Source organism: Hoplias malabaricus, chromosome 11 (genome assembly GCF_029633855.1).
Source record: "Hoplias malabaricus isolate fHopMal1 chromosome 11, fHopMal1.hap1, whole genome shotgun sequence".
Lineage (NCBI taxonomy): Eukaryota > Metazoa > Chordata > Actinopteri > Characiformes > Erythrinidae > Hoplias > Hoplias malabaricus.
Window position 1 is genome coordinate 39,395,573 of NC_089810.1, and position 21,505 is coordinate 39,417,077.

General features: G+C 42.1%; 1 protein-coding gene across 2 annotated transcripts; it reads left to right on the forward strand.

Annotated features, from left to right (window-relative positions):
- Positions 1-504: 504 nt before the first annotated feature.
- b3gat1a (beta-1,3-glucuronyltransferase 1 (glucuronosyltransferase P) a) lies at positions 505-21,505 on the forward strand. 2 transcript variants are annotated; one of them, XM_066685408.1, is made up of 8 exons: positions 505-557; positions 2,152-2,269; positions 4,561-4,703; positions 6,974-7,045; positions 7,132-7,640; positions 14,450-14,746; positions 16,628-16,731; positions 17,964-21,505. In XM_066685408.1, exons 3-7 carry the CDS (start codon positions 4,592-4,594, stop codon positions 16,712-16,714), a joined length of 1,077 nt encoding a protein of 358 aa, XP_066541505.1. In that variant the 5' UTR covers positions 505-557; positions 2,152-2,269; positions 4,561-4,591; the 3' UTR covers positions 16,715-16,731; positions 17,964-21,505. The 2 variants fall into 2 exon arrangements, with proteins under 2 accessions (XP_066541505.1, XP_066541506.1); XM_066685409.1 differs by lacking the exon at positions 6,974-7,045.

The window sequence follows — 21,505 nt, forward strand, 5'->3', positions numbered from 1 at the left end:
AAATTAGCCGCACGTCAGATTTTAGTGCGCGTATACTAGTGACAGAGCGGTAATATTCAGTGCGCGTGAAGACCTGAGCTTATGCCCTTCATTTTAAAAAAGTAACAGCATTTAAGCGGTTTATATATAGGTCATTTCTAATAAGTATTTCATACAAATAACAGATATCAGGTCAGTGTTTACCACACTATGTACCTATGAAATATGAAGTGATTTTACTGTATAGTTTTTGAGTAAATGACATTCAAAGTCCCCATAAGTGTCCATTGTTTTTAATGTTGACTCAAGTTTACCGCTTTATAAAATTGTTATTTTGAAAAAAGTAGTACATACAAACAAAAAAATATCACTTATTTGATATTTCCGTTAAGTTAAATAGGCTTAATTGGACAATGTTTGCGCTAACATTTTAAAATGTTAGAATACAACCAGAGACAGTTCAAACTATGTCGGAGCCGTATTACCTAGTGAATATGTGCTGCAGATCAGTGAATTTGCGCGCGAATTTCAAATCAAAACACCGACGTTAGAACTGTTGGAAACGAACGTTTTATTAGGTAAATTAATGTTAAAATAGCTGTTTCCATTGTAAATTAATTTTATGGTTTGAAAATGAGTGTACAGTGACATTAGTTTATATTTATACACTGTGTTATTATAAAATAGTATAGTTATTGTCATACAGTCTGCTTTTAAACCTCATCTGTATGATTTATGATGAATTTTCTCTAAAATGGCACAGAGAGAATGACCCAGACTTTAGTCTATTGAGAGTTTTTTTGTTTGTTTTTTAGGATTGTTTTCTGCAGTGTTCTTTCATCGGGTTTGAGTTGGGGCAGTAGTAGATAACTTTTCCTGTCTGATCAGTCCCCATTTAAAAAAAAAAAAAAGTCTCAAGAGCTCAGACATCCTTAATGTAGTATCAAATATAAAGGTATCAGAATTCCCAAACATTCCTAACACTTGAACATTACATTTAATCTAAATCCTAATCTAAGTCCTATTTCACTAGCTAAAGTCTACTGAACTACATCCCGAGCCGTCGTGCAGATCTGCTCTACATCAGCATTAGCCAGAGGGACACTGCTGCTCTCCCTATTCAAACAAAAACAACTTCCTTTTCACTTCAGAAATAGCTAAAAATACACGGTCGCATCTGCAGTCAACCAACATTTGCAGTAAATAATGCACACACATACACTGGCTTGCTGCAAGGCACATCTTCATCGCTGCCATTTTTATGCATGTGTCTAGATGTGTTTTCCTAAATGTTTTGTAACAGATTCATTTGTTGTGTTTTAAAGAACTAGGCACAGTGGATTGTAAATAATACATTTTTATTTTAGTCCGAGCCAAAACGTTGCTCTACACACGGCTAGTGCAGCGATATCCTGAGGGTTGAGTATTTATTACAAATATTAATTATTTACTGATTTATTTATTTTTTTAAAACAGAGGCAAATGTGTAAAATAAATCTATTATAAAAGTTCGGCACAATGTCACATGTTTCAGATCATTTTGAAAAACAAAAACACTTAAGAAGATGTAAATTAAAATACATAGCTAGTAGTTATGCCCAATATAATGTGTACTATTATATAAATAATATATATATGTGCCCAGGTTTAAGCAGTTCAAAAATGTCTGAAGACAGCGTAAATCACTGGGAATTAAGTTGGAATAAATTTAACAAGAATTGTTCATGTTTCTAAAGTGGAGATAAAATCTCAGTACAGTCATGAAAACAAATTAAAGTAGATAATTACACTTTAATGTAATTTTTGCTCGAGACAGTATGGTCCCCCTGACTGGTAAAATTGAGGGTGGGGGACGTTAAGTAACAGAGCTGCCATCCTTTCACATCATTTCACAACTGAAGTGCCCTTGAGCAAGGCATCTAAACCCCAACTGCTTTCAGTGTGCTGCGATGGCGACCAGCCACTCCGGTGTTTGTGTGCTCACTGTCCTTAAGGCACCAGTGTGCATGTGTTCAATGATAACGATGTGTTAATTTTGGGAGATCCATTTTGTTGTAAGTTGTACATTACAAATAAATGGATGTTATATAAATATACTATGGAGAGTTTGCTGATTTTTGTCAGTTTCAATGGAAAATGCAAAATTAAAATGCCATGTTGTGCATGTTTTAGGTTTTGTGATCTGCTGTATGAGATGATCTGGGCAGTGATGACCGGCTGCATGACCCCCAGCAAGCAGCCTCTGCAGCTGCACTTAAAATATACACCTCTTCAGCACTTATAACCACAGGTGAGATGATGCTACAGAAACGTTCACAGTGAGGATACAGTTTCATAGTTAGTCATCAAAGTAATGCTGACATCTCCGGAAGCCAAAGTTAAGCATAGTCTTTATTAAGTCATGTCTTTTCCTATGTTCAAATGCCAGTCAGTGGCCTGATGCACTGTGTATAGTCAAGTTAATTAACGTATTAATGACCCTGGGAGTCAAATTTAATCACGTCAAACATATCCCAAGTATGCCTCATGAATAAGGTTCCAGTGTCTGATGAATTCTCATGTTTTGACTTCAACCAAGTATTGAATGCAGCTTTTCTAAGCAGTCCCCTGACCAATCCCAAGCCTGATGTACTGATATGATTATACTGCCCAAACGCCACTGACAAAACCCTACCCACCCCAGCCCCAGAGTTTCTGTTTGAGTCAGAGAATATTACTGATGGGGTGGCACGGTGGTGCAAAATCCTGTTGAGGAGTGTGGTGTGTTCTCCCTGTGTCTGCGTGGATTTCCTCCGGGTGACTGTCTGTGAGGAGTGTGGTGTGTTCTCCCTGTGTCTGTGTGGATTTCCTCCGGGTGACTGTCTGTGAGGAGTGTGGTGTGTTCTCCCTGTGTCCACGTGGGTTTCCTCCCAGTGACTGTCTGTGAGGAGTGTGGTGTGTTCTCCTTGTGTCTGCGTGGGTTCTTCCGGGTGACTGTCTGTGAGGAGTGTGGTGTGTTCTCCCTTTGTCTGCGTGGGTTTCCTCCGGGTGACTGTCTGTGAGGAGTGTGGTGTGTTCTCCCTGTGTCTGCGTGGGTTTCCTCCGGGTGACTGTCTGTGAGGAGTGTGGTGTGTTCTCCCTGTGTCTGCTTGGGTTTCCTCCGGGTGACTGTCTGTGAGGAGTGTGGTGTGTTCTCCCTGTGTCTGCTTGGGTTTCCTCCCAGTGACTGTCTGTGAGGAGTGTGGTGTGTTCTCCCTGTGTCTGCGTGGGTTTCCTCCGGGTGACTGTCTGTGAGGAGTGTGGTGTGTTCTCCCTGTGTCTGCTTGGGTTTCCTCCCAGTGACTGTCTGTGAGGAGTGTGGTGTGTTCTCCCTGTGTCTGCGTGGGTTTCCTCCGGGTGACTGTCTGTGAGGAGTGTGGTGTGTTCTCCCTGTGTCTGTGTGGGTTTCCTCCGGGTGAGTGTCTGTGAGGAGTGTGGTGTGTTCTCCCCGTGTCTGCGTGGGTTTCCTCCGGGTGACTGTCTGTGAGAAGTGTGGTGTGTTCTCCCTGTGTCTGCGTGGGTTTCCTCCGGGTGACTGTCTGTGAGGAGTGTGGTGTGTTCTCCCTGTGTCTGTGTGGATTTCCTCTGGGCGACTGTCTGTGAGGAGTGTGGTGTGTTCTCCCTGTGTCTGCTTGGGTTTCCTCCGGGTGACTGTCTGTGAGGAGTGTGGTGTGTTATCCCTGTGTCTGCGTGGGTTTCCTCCAGGTGACTGTCTGTGAGGAGTGTGGTGTGTTCTCCCTGTGTCCACGTGGGTTTCCTCCGGGTGACTGTCTGTGAGGAGTGTGGTGTGTTCTCCCTGTGTCTGCGTGGGTTTCCTCCGGGTGACTGTCTGTGAGGAGTGTGGTGTGTTCTCCCTGTGTCTGTGTGGGTTTCCTCCGGGTGACTGTCTGTGAGGAGTGTGGTGTGTTCTCCGTGTTTTCTGCGTGGGTTTCCTCCGGGTGCTCCAGTTTCCTCCCACGCTCCAAAAACACACGTTGGTAGGTGGATTGGCGATTCAAAAGTGTCCGTAGGTGTGAGTGTGAGTGAATATGTGAGTGTGTGTCACCCTGCGAAGGACTGGCGCCCCTCCAGGGCGTGTTCCTGTCTTGTGCCCAGTGATTCTGTGTTCTCCTTGCTTGTGCAGATGTGTATTTTTAAGCTTCATTGACATATAATTCTGGAAAATAATTACACAGATACTTGCCATAATAATCAGTATTCTAGTTCATTACTAGTTTAACTGGAAGTGACAGCTCTAAAATATCAGTTGATATTTGTTAATACCAGACTGCGCCGGTTTTAGCTTCATATTTAATTTTTTTAGACAACACACTTAGAGATGGAGGCTTATTAACAGCTAGATTAACACTTAGATGGATCCCTCAGCTTGCCTGATAGCCTGTGGAAATAGAGTGTTTAGGTTAAGGTGCAATAAACAGCACTGACATGCAGAATTACGTTCAATAAAAAACTCAATGTTTAGCAGGATCTGGAAATTCTTTATACCTTACTTACTTACAGCCCCCTCTTTCTCTCTCACAGTTTTAATTCTACTGACTAACAGCCTTTAACGTCCTTTTCCAGGTAATGACCAGGCAGAGAACCAACCCTGGAGATGCCGAAGAGAAGAGACATTCTTGCCATTGTGTTAATCGTGTTACCGTGGACCTTGCTCATCACTGTGTGGCACCAGAGCGCTATCGCCCCCCTGCTTGCCATCCGCAAGGGTATATTCACCTTTTTGATCATGGAGTTGTGTGCAAAAAGATATGTCCTGCAGACACTGTTGTGAGGTGCTAATATTAAAGGCAACAATGTTAATCAAAAAACAGTCATTAGAAGAATCTGTGGATGCTTCCTCATCATTTGCCTGTTCCATATCGGTCTAATATGTTTACGATGCTCCATTGTCTGTAAATAGGAAAAAAAAAACAAAGGGTCTTGGTCTGGCAGGCTAGGTTTCTCCCTCTGCTCACAGCAGAAAAACAGCGTTTTGGAGGTTTTAAGACAATGACAATGCCTCCAGATGTTGAAAAGCATGAACTAAGATGAGGATATTGCTCTGTTCCTGCTCCATACATGGGTATTATTTTGACTTATTTTTGCTGTAGATGGAACTGACTCTAAATTTGGGAGAGCTCTAACCACATGAAAGTAAACACAAACCGAAAGTGATCCAAAACTAAAATCCTTGAGTTACAAATTACTTTCTGTGGTAATTCAGACAGTGAATAAAAACTTACAGACAAGTTAAACCTCAACCACGCACAAACAACAATTGTTCTTTACTCTAAAATATACCATTATAGCTTAAAATTCACAGAACGTCTGAACGTAAACCAGTTAAGAGAGTTTCCCCACGATCATTGATGTTGCCTTTAATTCTCCTGCCTGCCCCACCTCTAAACACATAGGTCACATCAGCGCCACACCCAAAGTGCCCCACACTTTTTTGAGACATAGAAATATACCATTTTTACCTTGTTCCTGATGAGGGGATTACGTAGTGCATGTTAACAGCTTTTTTCATCACACTGTAACAGGCCTCTGCCTAGCGACATACCTGGTATATTGGACGTCGCTGTTAAGGATGAGATCCATGCCCTTAATGAGATATAACACATACTGAAATCATGCTATGTACAATTATTTATTAATTTAATCACATAGCTGAATAGTTATAAATCTATCAACACTTCCTGACTCTTTTTCTACCCTAGCACCTGATGTGCTGCTAAATAATCTTTACTTCCAAACTAAAACATTAATATTCTTAGCTTTCTAACTAAGCTGGCTTTAGCTAAGTCAATGGGGACGGCTTCATTTATAACTTTAGAAGGAGGCTTAATTAATTAACCCCCTTGGGGAAGTACATCGTCTGCGTTTAACCCATTTGTGGTAGTAAACAAACAAGCACACACTAGTGAGCAATTTTTTTGGCCACACACACACTAACTGGGAAGCAGTTTGAAGGTTAGATGCCTTGCTCAAATGCATTTTAGTCATGGATGAATTTTTCCTGTTTGTCCTGGGAATTTAACCCGTGACATTCCGGTCTCAAGCTTGCCTCTACTTTGCCTATAGTTGGATTATATTAAAGTAGGAATCGAAAATCATGCTCAGGAATAATTAGTTTGGAGGCCATGTAGCAAACACGAAAATGATGCAATGATCAGAAATGGTTATCGTTAAGATTATCCCACCTGGAAGATTCTGTGGCCCAGACATTGGTTCATTAATCCTGCTGAGGAAAATGTGTTGAGCATGTGTTTTAACTGCACCACTTACATTTGGAAACGCCATTGGAACCGTTAGTGCCTTTGCTCAGAACTGCTCAGCCGTTAAGTTGAAAAGAGGCCGTATTTAGTGGTGCATGATCAGAACTGGCAAAAAAGAGAATTGCGTAACAGGTAGAAATCAGATTTAACTTTTGGCCAACACATGACATGTTTGTGTTAGACCTACTTATGGCTACATGTTTCTTACAAATGCAAAATAACCTGTATTTGTAACTGTGTATAAGAGTGTATTACATTCTGTTGAAGCATATCAGAATAGTATTAAGTGAGTCTTCAGAGAAACCATTTATTCAGAGCAATGCCTTGTCTGTGTTCTATTGTAATTAAAGCTTATATTTTACATTAAAGTATGTAAAGACGAACACTCTGACAAATGTAATATAACGGTGAAATACAGGTTAATAAATCAATGGCTGATATTTTTTGTATGTCGATCTATATCAAAATTAAGGCATGTTTATTTTTTGAATATACATAACATTATATGGATAACAACCAAAATGCAGTCAGGAAGTGCATGCATGTTCTTCACAGCCTTTACCTTGTGGCCTCATCTCATAGTCCTTTTTGAAAACTGTGAAAAGTTGAGTGGAGTTGGAACTGCAGTGATGCTGTTGCATTGCTTTTGAATCTGAGGGTCTTCTCGCTGTACACCAGCTCTGTTACCCTCTTACGATGCCTGCTCTCACTCTTTCCAGCTTGCCACCATCTAGTAAAAGAGATCTTTATCATACCTGAGTGGCTAATGGCCCAGCGGCAGCGGCTGGCAGGTACTCCTTTTGGGATTTTTGGCAAACATAGAGTGAGCAGCCCCGGGGGCGAGCTAATGGCTTAATTTTCTTTCTCTGTCCTGCAGATGATGGAGCAGAAGCCAGGCGTGAGGCAGGTCCAGCCACGGACTCCAAAGAGTACTGCTCCCCCGACAAGGACATAGTAGAGGTGGTACGCACCGAGTATGTGTACACCAGGCCGCCACCGTGGTCCGACGTGCTGCCCACCATCCACGTTATCACACCCACATACAGCCGACCGGTGCAGAAAGCTGAGCTTACACGGCTGGCTAACACTTTCCTCCACGTGCCCAACCTGCACTGGATCCTGGTGGAGGACTCTCAGAGGAGAACGCCATTAGTGACACGTCTGCTGAGGGAGACAGGCCTCAACTACACACACCTCAATGTGGAGACTCCACGCAACTATAAGCTGAGAGGAGACACAAGGGACCCGAGGATCCCTCGGGGAACCATGCAGAGAAACTTAGCCCTCAGATGGCTCAGAGAGACCTTCAGCCCCAACAGCAGTCAAAGTGGCATCGTTTACTTTGCAGACGATGACAACACATACAGCCTGGAGCTGTTTGAAGAGGCAAGTTCAGATTTATGCACAACACAAAATTTAACAGTGAGCTGATTTTCAGCGGCATGCTGGCACAGCAGGTAGCGTCGCTGTCACACAGCTCCAGGGTCCTGGAGATGTGGGTTTGAGCTCTGCTCCGGGTGACTGTCTGTGAGGAGTGTGGTGTGTTCTCCCTGTGTCTGCGTGGGTTTCCTCTGAGTGACTGTCTGTGAGGAGTGTGGTGTGTTCTCCCTGTGTCTGCGTGGGTTTCCTCCGGGTGACTGTCTGTGAGGAGTGTGGTGTGTTCTCCCTGTGTCTGCGTGGGTTTCCTCCGGGTGACTGTCTGTGAGGAATGTGGTGTGTTCTCCCTGTGTCTGCGTGGGTTTCCTCCGGGTGACTGTCTGTGAGGAGTGTGGTGTGTTCTCCCTGAGTCTGCGTGGGTTTCCTCCGGGTGACTGTCTGTGAGGAATGTGGTGTGTTCTCTCTGTGTCTGCGTGGGTTTCCTCCGGGTGACTGTCTGTGAGGAGTGTGGTGTGTTCTCCCTGTGTCTGCGTGGGTTTCCTCCGGGTGACTGTCTGTGAGGAGTGTGGTGTGTTCTCCCTGTGTCTGCGTGGGTTTCCAAAATCCAAAAACACATTTTGGTTGGTGGATTGGCGACTAAAAAGTATCCATATGTGTGAATGTGTGTGTCACCCTGCAACGGCCTGGTGCACCTCCAGGGTGTGTTCCTGCCTTGCGCCCAGTGATTCCGGGTTGGCTCCAGACCCTCCGCGACCTTGAACCGAATAAGGGTTACAGACAATGAAGGAATAAATAAAATTAGTCATTAAAAAAAAAGTGTCATAATGGAACAAAACAGTTTTTTTTGTTTGTTTTTTGAAGCCAAACCTCCAAATAAAAAAAAATGTCTACAGTCTCGAAATATCTCCTTAGATGTTTCAACTTAAACTTTATCTTAAACAGGACTTTAGACAATGTGCCTTTAAAGTCCACTTTCCAAACTGGCTATAGACGTCCATTGTATATATAATATGCTGTTGTGTGCAGATGGAGCTTGTGTAACAGGCTGTCACTGCGGTATTGATGACACTGTCTTTACCTTTGTCTTGGGATCAGCCGTAATGCTCTGACCCAGACTGCCCCTGTCACTTCAGAGACTTTTTGTGGCTAAGCTCTTTGAGACTCTGCTGTTGTCTCGCTTACTGATCGTTAAGGGCTTTAAAGACTGTAGCCTTCTTCTCCAGCTGACATTAAATGACTTTCCTTCACTGCAGATGCAGACTAAAAGCCTCTAGCTAATGGCAGAGAAGGTCAGTGCAGCCTTGTAATAAATTTTGTGAGCAATAGTGACTGCAGAAAAGGACTGTATCAGTATACAGTGGGTCACTATCTCCACCGATATACTCAAACACCAGCAGGTGTGGTTCTAGCGAACAGAAAAACATGGTGTCGTTGTGCTATGTCATCATTCTTATCAGTACATCTTTAAATGCCCAGGCTGGGTTTCATTTTCTTTAGATTGCAGACAGATGCAGTGACAGTGACAATAAAAATGTGGTATGAGACTGACACACTGACAGGAAGTGAGCCCTAATCATTTAACTTTTCAAAAGCACTTTATTTATTTGCCCTTCCTCTTCTTTTATTTGAAAAGTATGTAGCTATTTTGTTGGAAACAACGTTGCTAAGGCATAGGTGAATTAATTAATGTTCTTTTATTAAAACTGCTTATGTAGGCAGTCTCGTAGCAGGGCTTATTTAGAGAACTCGTCTATTTTTAGCCTCTCTTCCCCTCCTCTCCTCCTCCCCTCAATGCTTGGGTTAGCGTCTGTGCCTTTATAAACAGGGCTACATTGCAGCTGGAGAGAGAGACTTTATGTACTTTGTCTGTGCTTTCAACCTGAACGTTTTCTTTAGTTTCTACTCTGCAGTCTTTTGTGGTGTTGATTCCACTTCTCCACTTCTTTCATCTTGCTGGGAGAAGGACACAAACCACCCAGCTAGGCACACGTCCAGTTGAAATCTTCTACAGTATCAGTATTTTCTATTAGTACATTAGTACAGGTGTCCTAAAACCTTTGGAGGTCTACAGAGGGGTGCTAAATCGTTCAGAAGTTAAATCCTCGTCTTTTGTTTTTCATCTGGCTTTTTTTAAAGCAAATGTTATTGAACCTTTATAATGTAGCAACCAAGGGTAGCATGGTGGTCCTACAGGTGCCGTTGTTGCCCCTCCCAGCTTTCTGTGTCTGCATGGTTTTCTTCCAGGTGCTTGGTCTTTCACCCACAATCCAAAAACAAATGTTGGTAGATTGGTTGGCTGTGTTTTTGTCCACAGGGGTGAGTGAATAGTTCCGTTTGTAATGCCATGTGATGGGCTGGTGGCCTGTCAAGTGATTCAAGGTAAGTCCCGGACCCTGAAGAGGGAGGATGTATTGTGAGAACATGAATGAATGAAGATGTACGTGTATGTATAAAGTTATAGAACAACACACGAAAAATAACACTGCAGGACTGCAATAGCAACAGAAAGCTAGTGATGAAACGAACAATGTCCTACTACGACTTGATGGTTGTACAACAATTAAAATAAATAAACAACCACGGAGGGGCCAACTCTAATCTTTAAGAAAACTTTGTAGCACGAAACTTTGTTGTTTTTGTTGCTGTGCTCCATTGCTCCATACACTTAAGAGTACATTATTTATTTTAAATCGTTGTAATTTGTTTGAAAGGCCACATTAGTCACGTTTCCATTCAGCCGTCAAATTAAAATGAACAAGAAATGTCACAAAAGCAATACATTATCTCTATATCAGTGAGTAAAACTCTACATCGTGTTCGTATAAACACTTACAGGAAATACGGAGTGTGTCTACAAAGACATCCTTAAAGCTGAAAAGCTTTGTACTGTTACTTTCACTAATTTTATGGCTGTATTTTATAATCATAAAAGTGCAGAGACAGCACACAGGAAGTCATAATGGCATATGCAAAGTTCTTTATTCAGCACGGGCAACGTATACCAATTTACTGTCTGATATCACTGTAAACGGATGGCCATTTCAATCACATAGTGTTTAGCATTTACTTTAGTGTCCATTGTTTATTTAAAATGTCTAACAACACTGGAGTATGTTCCGATCTTTTTAAAATCTATTTTTATAGATTTTAATTTTATTTCTATCATTTTAATTCTTTTGGTATTTTGTTATTTTTTGGTTATTTTTATAAAAAACAATGCTAACACAGATATAAAAGGTCCAGTTTGATACATTCAGATTAGAATGAGTTAAATGAAGTAGCAATAAATAATAATGTAATGTATCTGAAAAATGTACTAAAAAAAGAGAAATTCTTTTAGCACAAAGCAAATCTAAGTCTGCCTTGTTGTCTGTCTAGAGATCTCACACTCAGCACTGATCCAAAACGTCACAAGCGGCCTAAGGATGTAGATATTTTTTTTTATTATTTTTATTATAATTGGGAAAATCTTTAATATGCGTATTACTGCTAAAGAGATGCTTCTAATGCGAGTGTTTTGATCCTGATATTTTTATATTGTTCATGCAGCAAAATGTGTGTTTACTTTAAAAACGATAAAAGGTTCATTACATTTACAGCTATCTTTCTTTAAATGTCCAGAGCCGCCGTTTCCAATTATATAACGTTAAAATCTGCTGTACAGAGAAGGATTATTATAAGAATAAAATTACTATCTCTACATTTTGAAAATAAAACAAGGCAAAAATACGGCCTTTCAAGTCCTTCATATTTTAAAGTTAATTTAGAACACGAAGCGAATTCAGCTACTGCTCTATCACCTATTTCTTCAGGTGGTGAACAATAAAACAGGGAGAATAACATTGGGGAGGTTAATCCCTGGTAATACACAGTGAATTGCATCAGCTTTTGTTATTCTGGGATGCTCATTATTCTGCAAAGCCACACACTCTGTTGCTGATGATGCTGATGACTATGAACTGAACTCTCAGGAAAAGAAAGGTACGGTAAAGGTGTTTTCTTTCTTTTAGTTAGGTGAATATTAGTAATCTAATATAATAGACCTGTGTAAAATAAAAGAACAGGGCCTGGAGATTAATGAGGGTATGAAATCAACATCATTTTCAATTCTACAACTGAAGTGGAATAGGGTACAATTATGTGGCCTAACTTAATCGTACTGATTATCTACCCCTGAGGGTACCACCACAGCGACTGGTTTGTCTGACAGTTTACAGTGTCACGGTGGTAGAATGTGTTCCTTGCCTTCTCAGACTCTCCAGCATGATTCTTGTGTATAATTTCCCTTCTTATTTGTTTCCCTGGTTGCACCCTGACCTCAGACGTACTGCTGCTTGGTGGGTTGCTCTCTTCTTTGAAATGCACAAAAACTAAAACTAAAGCAGAGCTTAAAGAGAGGCAACGGGAGGCGAAAGGGAATGCAGCCTGAGATACAGTAAATTAGGCCACATGCCACCAGCAGCACTCCCCTTGGACTGCTCATTTAAGCAAGATGGATGTTGGCCAGGATTTTCCAGGATAGGCGTGCACTATATGCATATTCTAAACATTATGTATATACTTGAGAAATGAATGGCATTTGTACTTTATGGTGAATATGCTCTGTTTGTTATGTTTAATGAGAGTACAGTACAGATAATTAGCCTTGAGTTAGCAGAGCTTCAATACAACAGTTCATCCACCAATTGACCCATTCACATTTATAATAAAAGATTGTTAATTACAAGTTATTAATTTTTTATTAGTTCATTCATGTTTTGTAGTCAGTTCATGGTGAAAGGGTCACAATGGATCTGGAACCTATTGGGCACAAAGTGGTGACACACCATTCTATTTCTTATTTAATGTTCAGGATAAGGCAACACAGTTATGTAACAGAAATGACTTATTAACAGCTCCACATCTTGTTAGACACACAGTACGGCATCGTATTCTCACAGTGGAGCGACTGAGAGAAATCCTAGTAATTCTTTTCAGGTTTGAAGCAAGATTGAGTCTTGATTTTTGTCCTGGCTCTCAAAGATTTGGATTTGGCATGGTTGTAAGGAGGGCGGCACGGTGGCGCAGCAGGTAGTGTCCAGTTACACAGCTCCAAGGGCCTGGAGGTTGTGGGTTCGTTTCCGACTCCAGGTGACTGTCTGTGAGGAGTGTGGTGTGTTCTCCCTGTGTCTGTGTGGGTTTCCTCCAAGTGACTGTCTGTGAGGAGTGTGGTGTGTTCTCCCTGTGTCTGCGTGGGTTTCCTCCGGGTGACTGTCTGTGAGGAGTGTGGTGTGTTCTCTCAGTGTCTGCGTGGGTTTCCTCCGGGTGACTGTGAGGAGTGTGGTGTGTTCTCTCTGTGTCTGCGTGGGTTTCCTCCAGGTGACTGTCTGTGAGGAGTATGGTGTGTTCTCTCTGTGTCTGCGTGGGTGTCCTCCGGGTGACTGTCTGTGAGGAGTGTGGTGTGTTCTCTTTCTGTCTGCGTGGGTTTCCTCCGGGTGACTGTCTGTGAGGAGTGTGGTGTGTTCTCTTTCTGTCTGCGTGGGTTTCCTCCGGGTGACTGTCTGTGAGGAGTGTGGTGTGTTCTCTTTCTGTCTGCGTGGGTTTCCTCCGGGTGCTCCGGTTTCCTCCCACAGTCCAAAAACACACGTTGGTAGGTGGATTGGCGACTCAAAAGTGTCCGTAGGTGTGAGTGTGTGAGTGAATGTCTGTCTGTGTTGCCCTGTGAAGGACTGGCGCCCCCTCCAGGGTGTATTCCCGCCTTGCGCTCAATGATTCCAGGTAGACTCTGGACCCACCGTGACCCTGAACTGAATAAGGGTTACAGACAATGAATGAATAAATGGTTGTAAGGAATGACAGATTTTGGACATAAACGTTCCCCTTCCTTGTCTAATGTCCTCAAAATATCTCATGAAAAAATGTTATTGTAACTTTATATTAAAATAAAAACGTATGCCCAGTCTTTTTTAATTTTTATTTTAAAATTAAATACAGTATTTTGAGTATTATCTTGTTGTTGTTGTTGTTTTTATATCTAGCCAGTGTCTATACCGTAATTTATATATAGTGTTCAATACTAACATACTGCAGTTTGTTGTAAATAGTAGTGCAGAGTAAGACTACCGTAGGCTATGTCAACACTGCTGTCCATTCTAGAACCTTTAGAAAAGCTTCTTTGGCATCATTGGCTGCTGCATTAAGAGCAAGCGGAGAGATAACTGCACCCCCCCTCCCCCTCAACCCCCTTTTACAATTCATTAGCCAGCTTCCTTTCATGATGTGGACCGCTTGTGTTGGGAAGCACACAAAAAGCTTGGATGGAGGAATATGGGGTTTGTTTGAAGCAGAAAGATTAAAGAATGCATCTCTCCTCTAGTGCCTCTCTCTTTCTCTTGCTGTTACTCTCGCCGTATCTCTCAGCTTGTTTTCCCTCAGATGACCTGCTTACATCTGTTCTTGTCACTCAGTTCTATAAGCTCTGCCTGTCTCAACTCTCCCCAGAGAGCAGGGCACCACCTTGGTCTTCTTTAATGGGCTCTGTGGACAGGCTGCCTACTTTAGCCATTAGGATGAAAACATTTTTGTAAGCAAGGACAGGCAGCATGCTGTAACACCTGGAAATATCGTTGTGTGCAGAAGTTTGAAAGTTTGTTGTGTTTTGTTTTGCATTATTTAGTGAAAGTTTTGTACAATGTTAAAAAACGTACCAGCGATTCATGTCAGAACATGCAACAACATCTACATTTATTCAGTAATAACTGTTTCAAACCATAAATAATTAGAGCATTGTGTATTCAACATTCCACGTTTTTCTCTCTTTTCTTTCTTTCACGCTACAGATGCGCTCCACACGTAAGGTCTCAGTTTGGCCTGTGGCGTTTGTCGGAGGTCTGCGGTATGAGTCACCCAAGGTCAACGCTGCTGGCAAGGTCTATGGATGGAAAACAGTGTTTGACCCTCACAGGCCTTTCGCCATTGACATGGCAGGGTTTGCCATCAACTTGCGGCTCATCCTGTTCAAACCCCAAGCCTACTTCAAATTGCGGGGAGTCAAAGGGGGCTACCAGGAGAGCAGCCTCCTCCGGGAGCTCGTCACGCTCAATGATCTGGAGCCTAAAGCAGCAAATTGCACTAAGGTGGGGAACGTTGTGTGTTTAAATTCAACCTGATTTTCTTCTAAATAAACAGCTCAGTCTCATTCGCGATACTATTCTATTTAAATACATGCTAATAAACATAGCTAAGTAAAAATATGCATTAGGATTTGACTAATTTCTTATTAAAGGGCGGCACGGTGGCGCAGCAGGTTAGTGTCGCAGTCACACAGCTCCAGGGACCTGGAGGTTGTGGGTTCGATTCCCACTCCGGGTGACTCCAGGTTTCCTCCGGGTGCTCCGGTTTCTTCCCACAGTCCAAAAACACGTTGGTAGGTGGATTGGCGACTCAAAAGCGTCCGTGTGAATGTGTGTGTGTGTGTGTCGCCCTGTGAAGGACTAGCGCCCCCTCCAGGGTGTATTCCCGCCTTGCGCCCAATGATTCCAGGTAGACTCTGGACCCACCGCGACCCTGTAACAGTAACATACTGGTATTTTATTATCGAATGATTTCAAATGTATGAATTGTAGTGTTGGTTTGCAGGAGAGCCCTGCTTTGAGGTTATGTTTCAGCAGTTAAACACACACACACACGTCAACACACAATTACCCTACTTTTCAGATGCCAAATGCAAAATTTGGCCTCTTCTACCATGTTAAGTGGGCTCAAAGCAAGCACAGACACACACACACACACACACACACACACACACACACACACACACACACACACACACACACACCACTCATACACACACACACCACTCATACACATACACACACACACCACTCATACACACACACACACACACACCACGCATAGACATACACACACACACACACACACACACCACGCTTACACACACACACACACCATGCATACACACACACACACACACATGTCAACACACAATTACCCTACTTTTCAGATGCCAAATGCAAAATTTGGCCTCTTCTACCAGGTTAAGTGGGCTCAAAGCAAGCACACACACACACACACCATGCATACACACACACATCACGCATACACACTTACCTATACATTATTCATCAGGGCCACTGAGGAGCAGGGAGGTATTGCAGTGTTGTTGCCCTGAGAACAAAAGGAGTGGAACGCGGAAGGATGAGGGTAATCTCGTCCTTTATGAATATTCTGCATGTGGAGTCATCTCCCGGCGCCGCAGTTTCTATCTGTAACTTCCTTGTGCCAATCACTGCAGCCACTTAATCTGCAGCAAAAACAAGCCTTTCTCACTAAACATGATGGTGCATATTTACAAGAGTTACAAAGAAGCGTGGCCGTGCCTGTATAAATGATTATTATTATTTCTGAATAGTCTCGGAGTTCTTGATAGATGCACTGAGGGATTTAAAACTAGGTTGCCTGAGCGGGTAGATTTAATTACAACATGCAGAGTCTCTTTATCCCCCAGAGTTACTACAAAATACGATACAAAAACCACAAGAAACAGACTCTAAACTCTTTGATTTCAGCTCTAACAGAAGAGAAACATCCATGAAGGGCACTGTGATCAGTTTGAAGAAGGACTGCAGCTTGTGTTCTTCTCCGGAGAGCTCTGGGAGTGTGTGTACATGTGTGTTTGAGAAATACTGAGCATGAGTAGAGCCAGGAGTATTAAAACCGTAAGGATGCTGTGGTAGAGGGTAGACGTGAAACATATAACGGTTTCGTGCTAAATCACAGTCAAATTCCTGACAGATAGTGTTACTGTTTCACTGTAAATTACAACAACAAACATTATGAAAGGTCTCCCAGTGGCCGCAGAAGCGTCACTCGCGTTCTTCCTGTTAATGTGATGAAAATGAAACACCACAGTCCCATTGGAGCGGAGGAGAAAGCTACTGTCGCTTTTTTACTGTTTGCATTAATAATTGTGGTTTCTGTTTCCTGGTTGTCGGCAGATTCTCGTGTGGCACACAAGGACAGAAAAACCCGTCCTGGTGAATGAAGGCAAGAAAGGCTTCACAGACCCGAATGTGGAGATCTGACATCCTCTTGTTCTCTGGTAAACAAACAACACAAACCATTTGGTTAAGCTCACTGAACAGGGAGCCTAGTTCTGACACAGCCCATCACACATCTTTAACAGGATTCTTAGCTACTGTTTCCCTGGTAAACGTGCTGTTCCACTCTTTCATCTCAGTGGTGGTTTCCCAGACAGAGATTAAGCCTAGTCAGGGACTACATCCTACTTTTAATAGACAATCACAATTCAGAATGCTGTGTATTCCAAGCTTCGGCTCGATCCCTATCTGGGAAACCACCTCTTAACGTTCGGTTATGAAGTGACTACCATGACGTACTCGGCTTTTACTCAACATAGTAATGACAGTAATGTGTAATGTATTGGGGCTGCACAGAATGAACCTCAAATGTGATGTTTAATGAAGGTGGATGTTGCCGATATGAAAAACGGTGGTGGTCTGATTGGCTGTACTGCAGACACAGGCTGTATTAATATGAGTAAACTCTCTTTTAGGCAATTAACAAGTAATACAAAAGCCTCATATAAAATATGTAGTTAATATCACTGCCATACGACTCCAGGATCTCACGGTTCTAGGTTTGATCCCTGCCTTGGGTCACTGTCTGAGGAACGTGGTGTGTTCTCCCCATGTCTCTGGGTGCTGGTAGTTGTATTGGCTATTTAAATGTGCCCATAGCTGTGTGTGTGTGTGAGAGAGAGAGAGGGAAGCGGTTACAGAAGATGAACGAACAGCAGATGAGCTTCCATAATATTTATTTTGTCCTTGACCATGATTTACCATAAAAAAAAAATCATGATTAACGGTTTAATGGCCTACAACAGATAAAAACAAATGAACACCTGACAAAGTAAAACATAAAGCACTGATACATAACAGTGTGTTGTGATTGTGGCCTTTAATTCTGCACACGTTTTAAAAACAACCCTGGGAGTGAGGAAAAATGCACACTTCAGGATAGAGTAGTTTTTAATGCAGTGCTTTGTAACTATAGCAGCGTATTTATAACAGAGCGGTTAAATCATATTCAGCTGATGAAAGGCTTGGGTTCAGTCTAATCTCATGAGATCATATTATAGATGAACAATGTGTTCATTATGAAAACAAATTGCGGAGCACTAGTATGACGTTATGGGTGTGTTCTAACTCATGATGTTAAAAATGTTTTAAAAATGTTGACATAAAACCCTCTGTTACAATAAAACCAATGAGAAGTAATGTGAGTGTTGCTCTGTTTTTATTTGTGTTTCAGGCTCCTGGCTGAATCAAGGCCGTACAGGAACATCCAAGAGACAGTACCTCAGAACCAAACCTCCAGAAAAGAATTCTTGTTCCTATTAATTACAACTAAATTTAATGCTACAGAGAGGTATCTTTCAAAGCACAGATTGGTTAACCAAGGCAATATTTCTCAGTATTTTTATGAGCAAGCGTTAGAAGCAGATTGTGACACTTGTGACAAAAAGAGGACTGGAAACAATGGCACATCTGTGTGATGATGCCCCAGTCATCTGCTCACAGGAGGCAGCACAGCATGGAGCCAGGGAGATTGCACACTTGGATAGCAGATGATTCCACGCTCTTCTTCTCTGCACACGGTGCCCTGTCTGTGCCAGAAGTGTAAAAACTAAAAACGGACCCGGAGTACGTATCTAACGGACGGAATGACTGGAGCGTGTCTGCACTGATGGAGCGAGGAAGGACAGTATCAACCACCTCCACAACTTCTGAAGTTCAAATTAGTTCTGGAACAGAGTTTTTAAATTAGTACCCTCCCACTTACCGGATTTTTCAGAGTGTAAGGCATACATCGAAGGGAAAGTCTTCTTATTTGTTTGTTGTCTTTTGTTTTTTTTTATTGAAAACTACTGAATTGGTTTTGGATTCTTGTTGCCTCAACTTAAATACAGGTCCTCAAAGCGTTTCGTAATTAGCGCGTCAAACTGCAGCGTTACTCACACTGAGGCTAGCAGCTAGAGTTGCTTTTGACAGCGAATGAGCCTATGACACTTTTTTTCTGGGACCTAAACGAACATGAACGGCACTTAAATGTTGCGTCCGTTGTTCCAGTGTGGACATTATATTGTAAATACTTCACAAAGAACAATCATAGGCTTCAAACTGAAGTTCTCTAGCGTTAAAACTGAACAAGCAATGTAACTACTGTATTTATAATTCAGTGTAAAGTAAGACTGAGACATCCACGTCACAACAGAGGACTTTTGCACATGCTCAGTGAGGTGCGACGGGGGGCAGGGCAGAAGGGAGCGTTGGGGATGGCGCTTGGAAGCTTCACGTTATTGTGTTATTCATAATGGAAGTGTAGGAGATGAGGCAGCTTAATGAAATCCCTTCACTGAAATACTTCAGAGTTCTACGGTGGGCTACAGAAAACACCCGGAGCATTAATGATTCTACAGTGTGTCCCAGTACAGTTTACCACTCCTGGGCGCAGGAATGGGAATTGCGATACTTGAGCCATGATATAGTTTTACTCCTTAACGGTATTTAGAGTCGTTCTTATAATGGATTTTTTTCTACCGAGGTCCACTTCTTTGCTCATGAATGATTTATCATACGCCATATTTACAAACCAAAATCATCCAAGTGTAAACTCACCATGTACTGGTATAGACCAGTAATTCCAGTACCATATTTTCCTACCGGTTCCTTAATAGTCCACAGGGGTCATACATAATGTAGTGTTCATCCTGGAATGATCCACTGGACAAGTCATGTACCCTAATAGATATTTCCCATCCAAACAGAAATATCAAAAGGTAGGGAATCTTCTTCTCAAACTAGTAGCATTGCCTTCATTAACACACACACACACTATGAAGCTTCTCTTTGTGGTGGTGATTGGAGTCATTTTTGTTTTTACAGGTAGATATCTGCTGCACAATTACTGCATGACAACTGTCTGCAGCACTGTTTTACAGTGATTTAAGCACAACAGATACTGACCTTGTAAAATCTTAAGATACGAAAAGCTTGATCCCTCACACTTTTGCTAAAAATTCAAAGCTACACATTAATAAATTAGCTTTATATTGCATTAACAAAGGTACCGCAGTAAAGTGAAAGAGTGTTGTACTGGAATGGGATCCCGTTTGGCCGTGTTTTGTCCGGTTCTATATCAAATACAGTATTGTAGTTTCAGTATTTCCTGAGGGGTATTTTTGAGCATTTAAAATAGGTCAACGCCGTATTCGTGTACATTTTTCACAGTGAGTTTGGGTATCAGTCACACAAGCCCCCAACGTAGTCGACAGTATATCAGATCTGCCGTAGGGGCTACCAGATAAAGACGTCTGCCTGTATAAGTCTCATTTCATGAAGAATGAGATTTCACTCAGACACACGTCTAACTCAGCCCTCTGCGCTTTTATCTAGCCCTCACAAAGCTCCACAGTCGCTACCTGCATTTCAAAAGGCCCTTGAGCTCATGGAGAGCTTCAGAGCACTTCTCACAAAGCGTTTGTTCCGGCAGGCTAATGAACGACATGAGAGGGATGAGGGAGATGGCAGGAACAAAACCACCGCCCGAACAGATTTCTGAAACAACAGTCAGCCTTGTCTTGCTTCTTCACAGCTGCAACTGTCCACCTGCATGATTCAGACATTTCCACCCATCGAAGAAAAGAGGTAAATGAAAAAAAAGAAGCATATTGTAGCATTTCATCTGTATTTTCTTTTGGCCAGAGCCTCTTGCGTTAATTTAACTCCGTACAAGGCTTTAACAGCTCACGGCAGGCCCTTAGAAGTTACTTCTGAGCGCTCTGTGCTCATTTTTACCTGCCTTCGCCTCATTAAAGCATAGATATTTACGTTACTAATGCATTTCTGTTTTCACTGTACATGTTTGGTAGCACAGAGGATGATTGTGATTTGTCTACTGTATTGAGAGCGGTAACCTGATCATCGGGACCGCAGAATGCAAACGTGTTGTGCAGCATCGGGGAACTGGATTTTGTGAAGATTTTTTTTAGATGGAAACTGACCATCCCGCTCCAAGTCATTATTTTGCACAGCAGTATACAGTCAGAGTGGGGACACTCCTCCTTCTGTACGTTGTTAAACTGCTATGTTTTGTACTTATCCTTTACTGGGATATTTATTTATTGTATTTATTTTACATTTTTATAATGTCCTCACTTAAGTATTCACAGCTGGGTTCAGTTCTCACACTTGACCCCACGTCATTCCTCACCGCCTCAAGGAAACCGCGGAGATGTTTCCAGGCCCTGTAGCGCTTGGATTTGACTGTCAGGTGCATAGTTATTATTCTTATTTTATTTTGACCATTTCATGTCTTGAGTTTCCACACTCCCCACATTGGTGGTGTTTAATTGCAAGCCGCGCCGAGCCGTTTATAACATCGTTTTATGAAAGAGAAACTGTATGGTGAGGTCACTGACATTTCCTAGAATTGCACAATATAACGCAACAGTCGCTAAGACTGTGTCCTTGGACTTGAGTTGCCACACAGTTTCACCTGAATCTGTCCTGTTTTAAACACGAGGCAAAGCATCTCTGCATGTTACTCTTGTAAAATTTTTTTCTTCTTCATGGCTCATTTCAAAGAGAACGATTAAAACATCAAAACAATAAATAGTTCCAAAAGAGCTGTGTGTCATTGGTAAAATGGTTCTTTATTTGCATTTTCTTCCGTTTTAGTAAAATGCTTTGGGTGGTTTGTAGAGTAAATGTTAAATGTGCACCTGTGTGATGTTACACCTGCGTAAACAAGGGATTTCTGTGATTACAGCATGGATTTCACTTGACTGCATG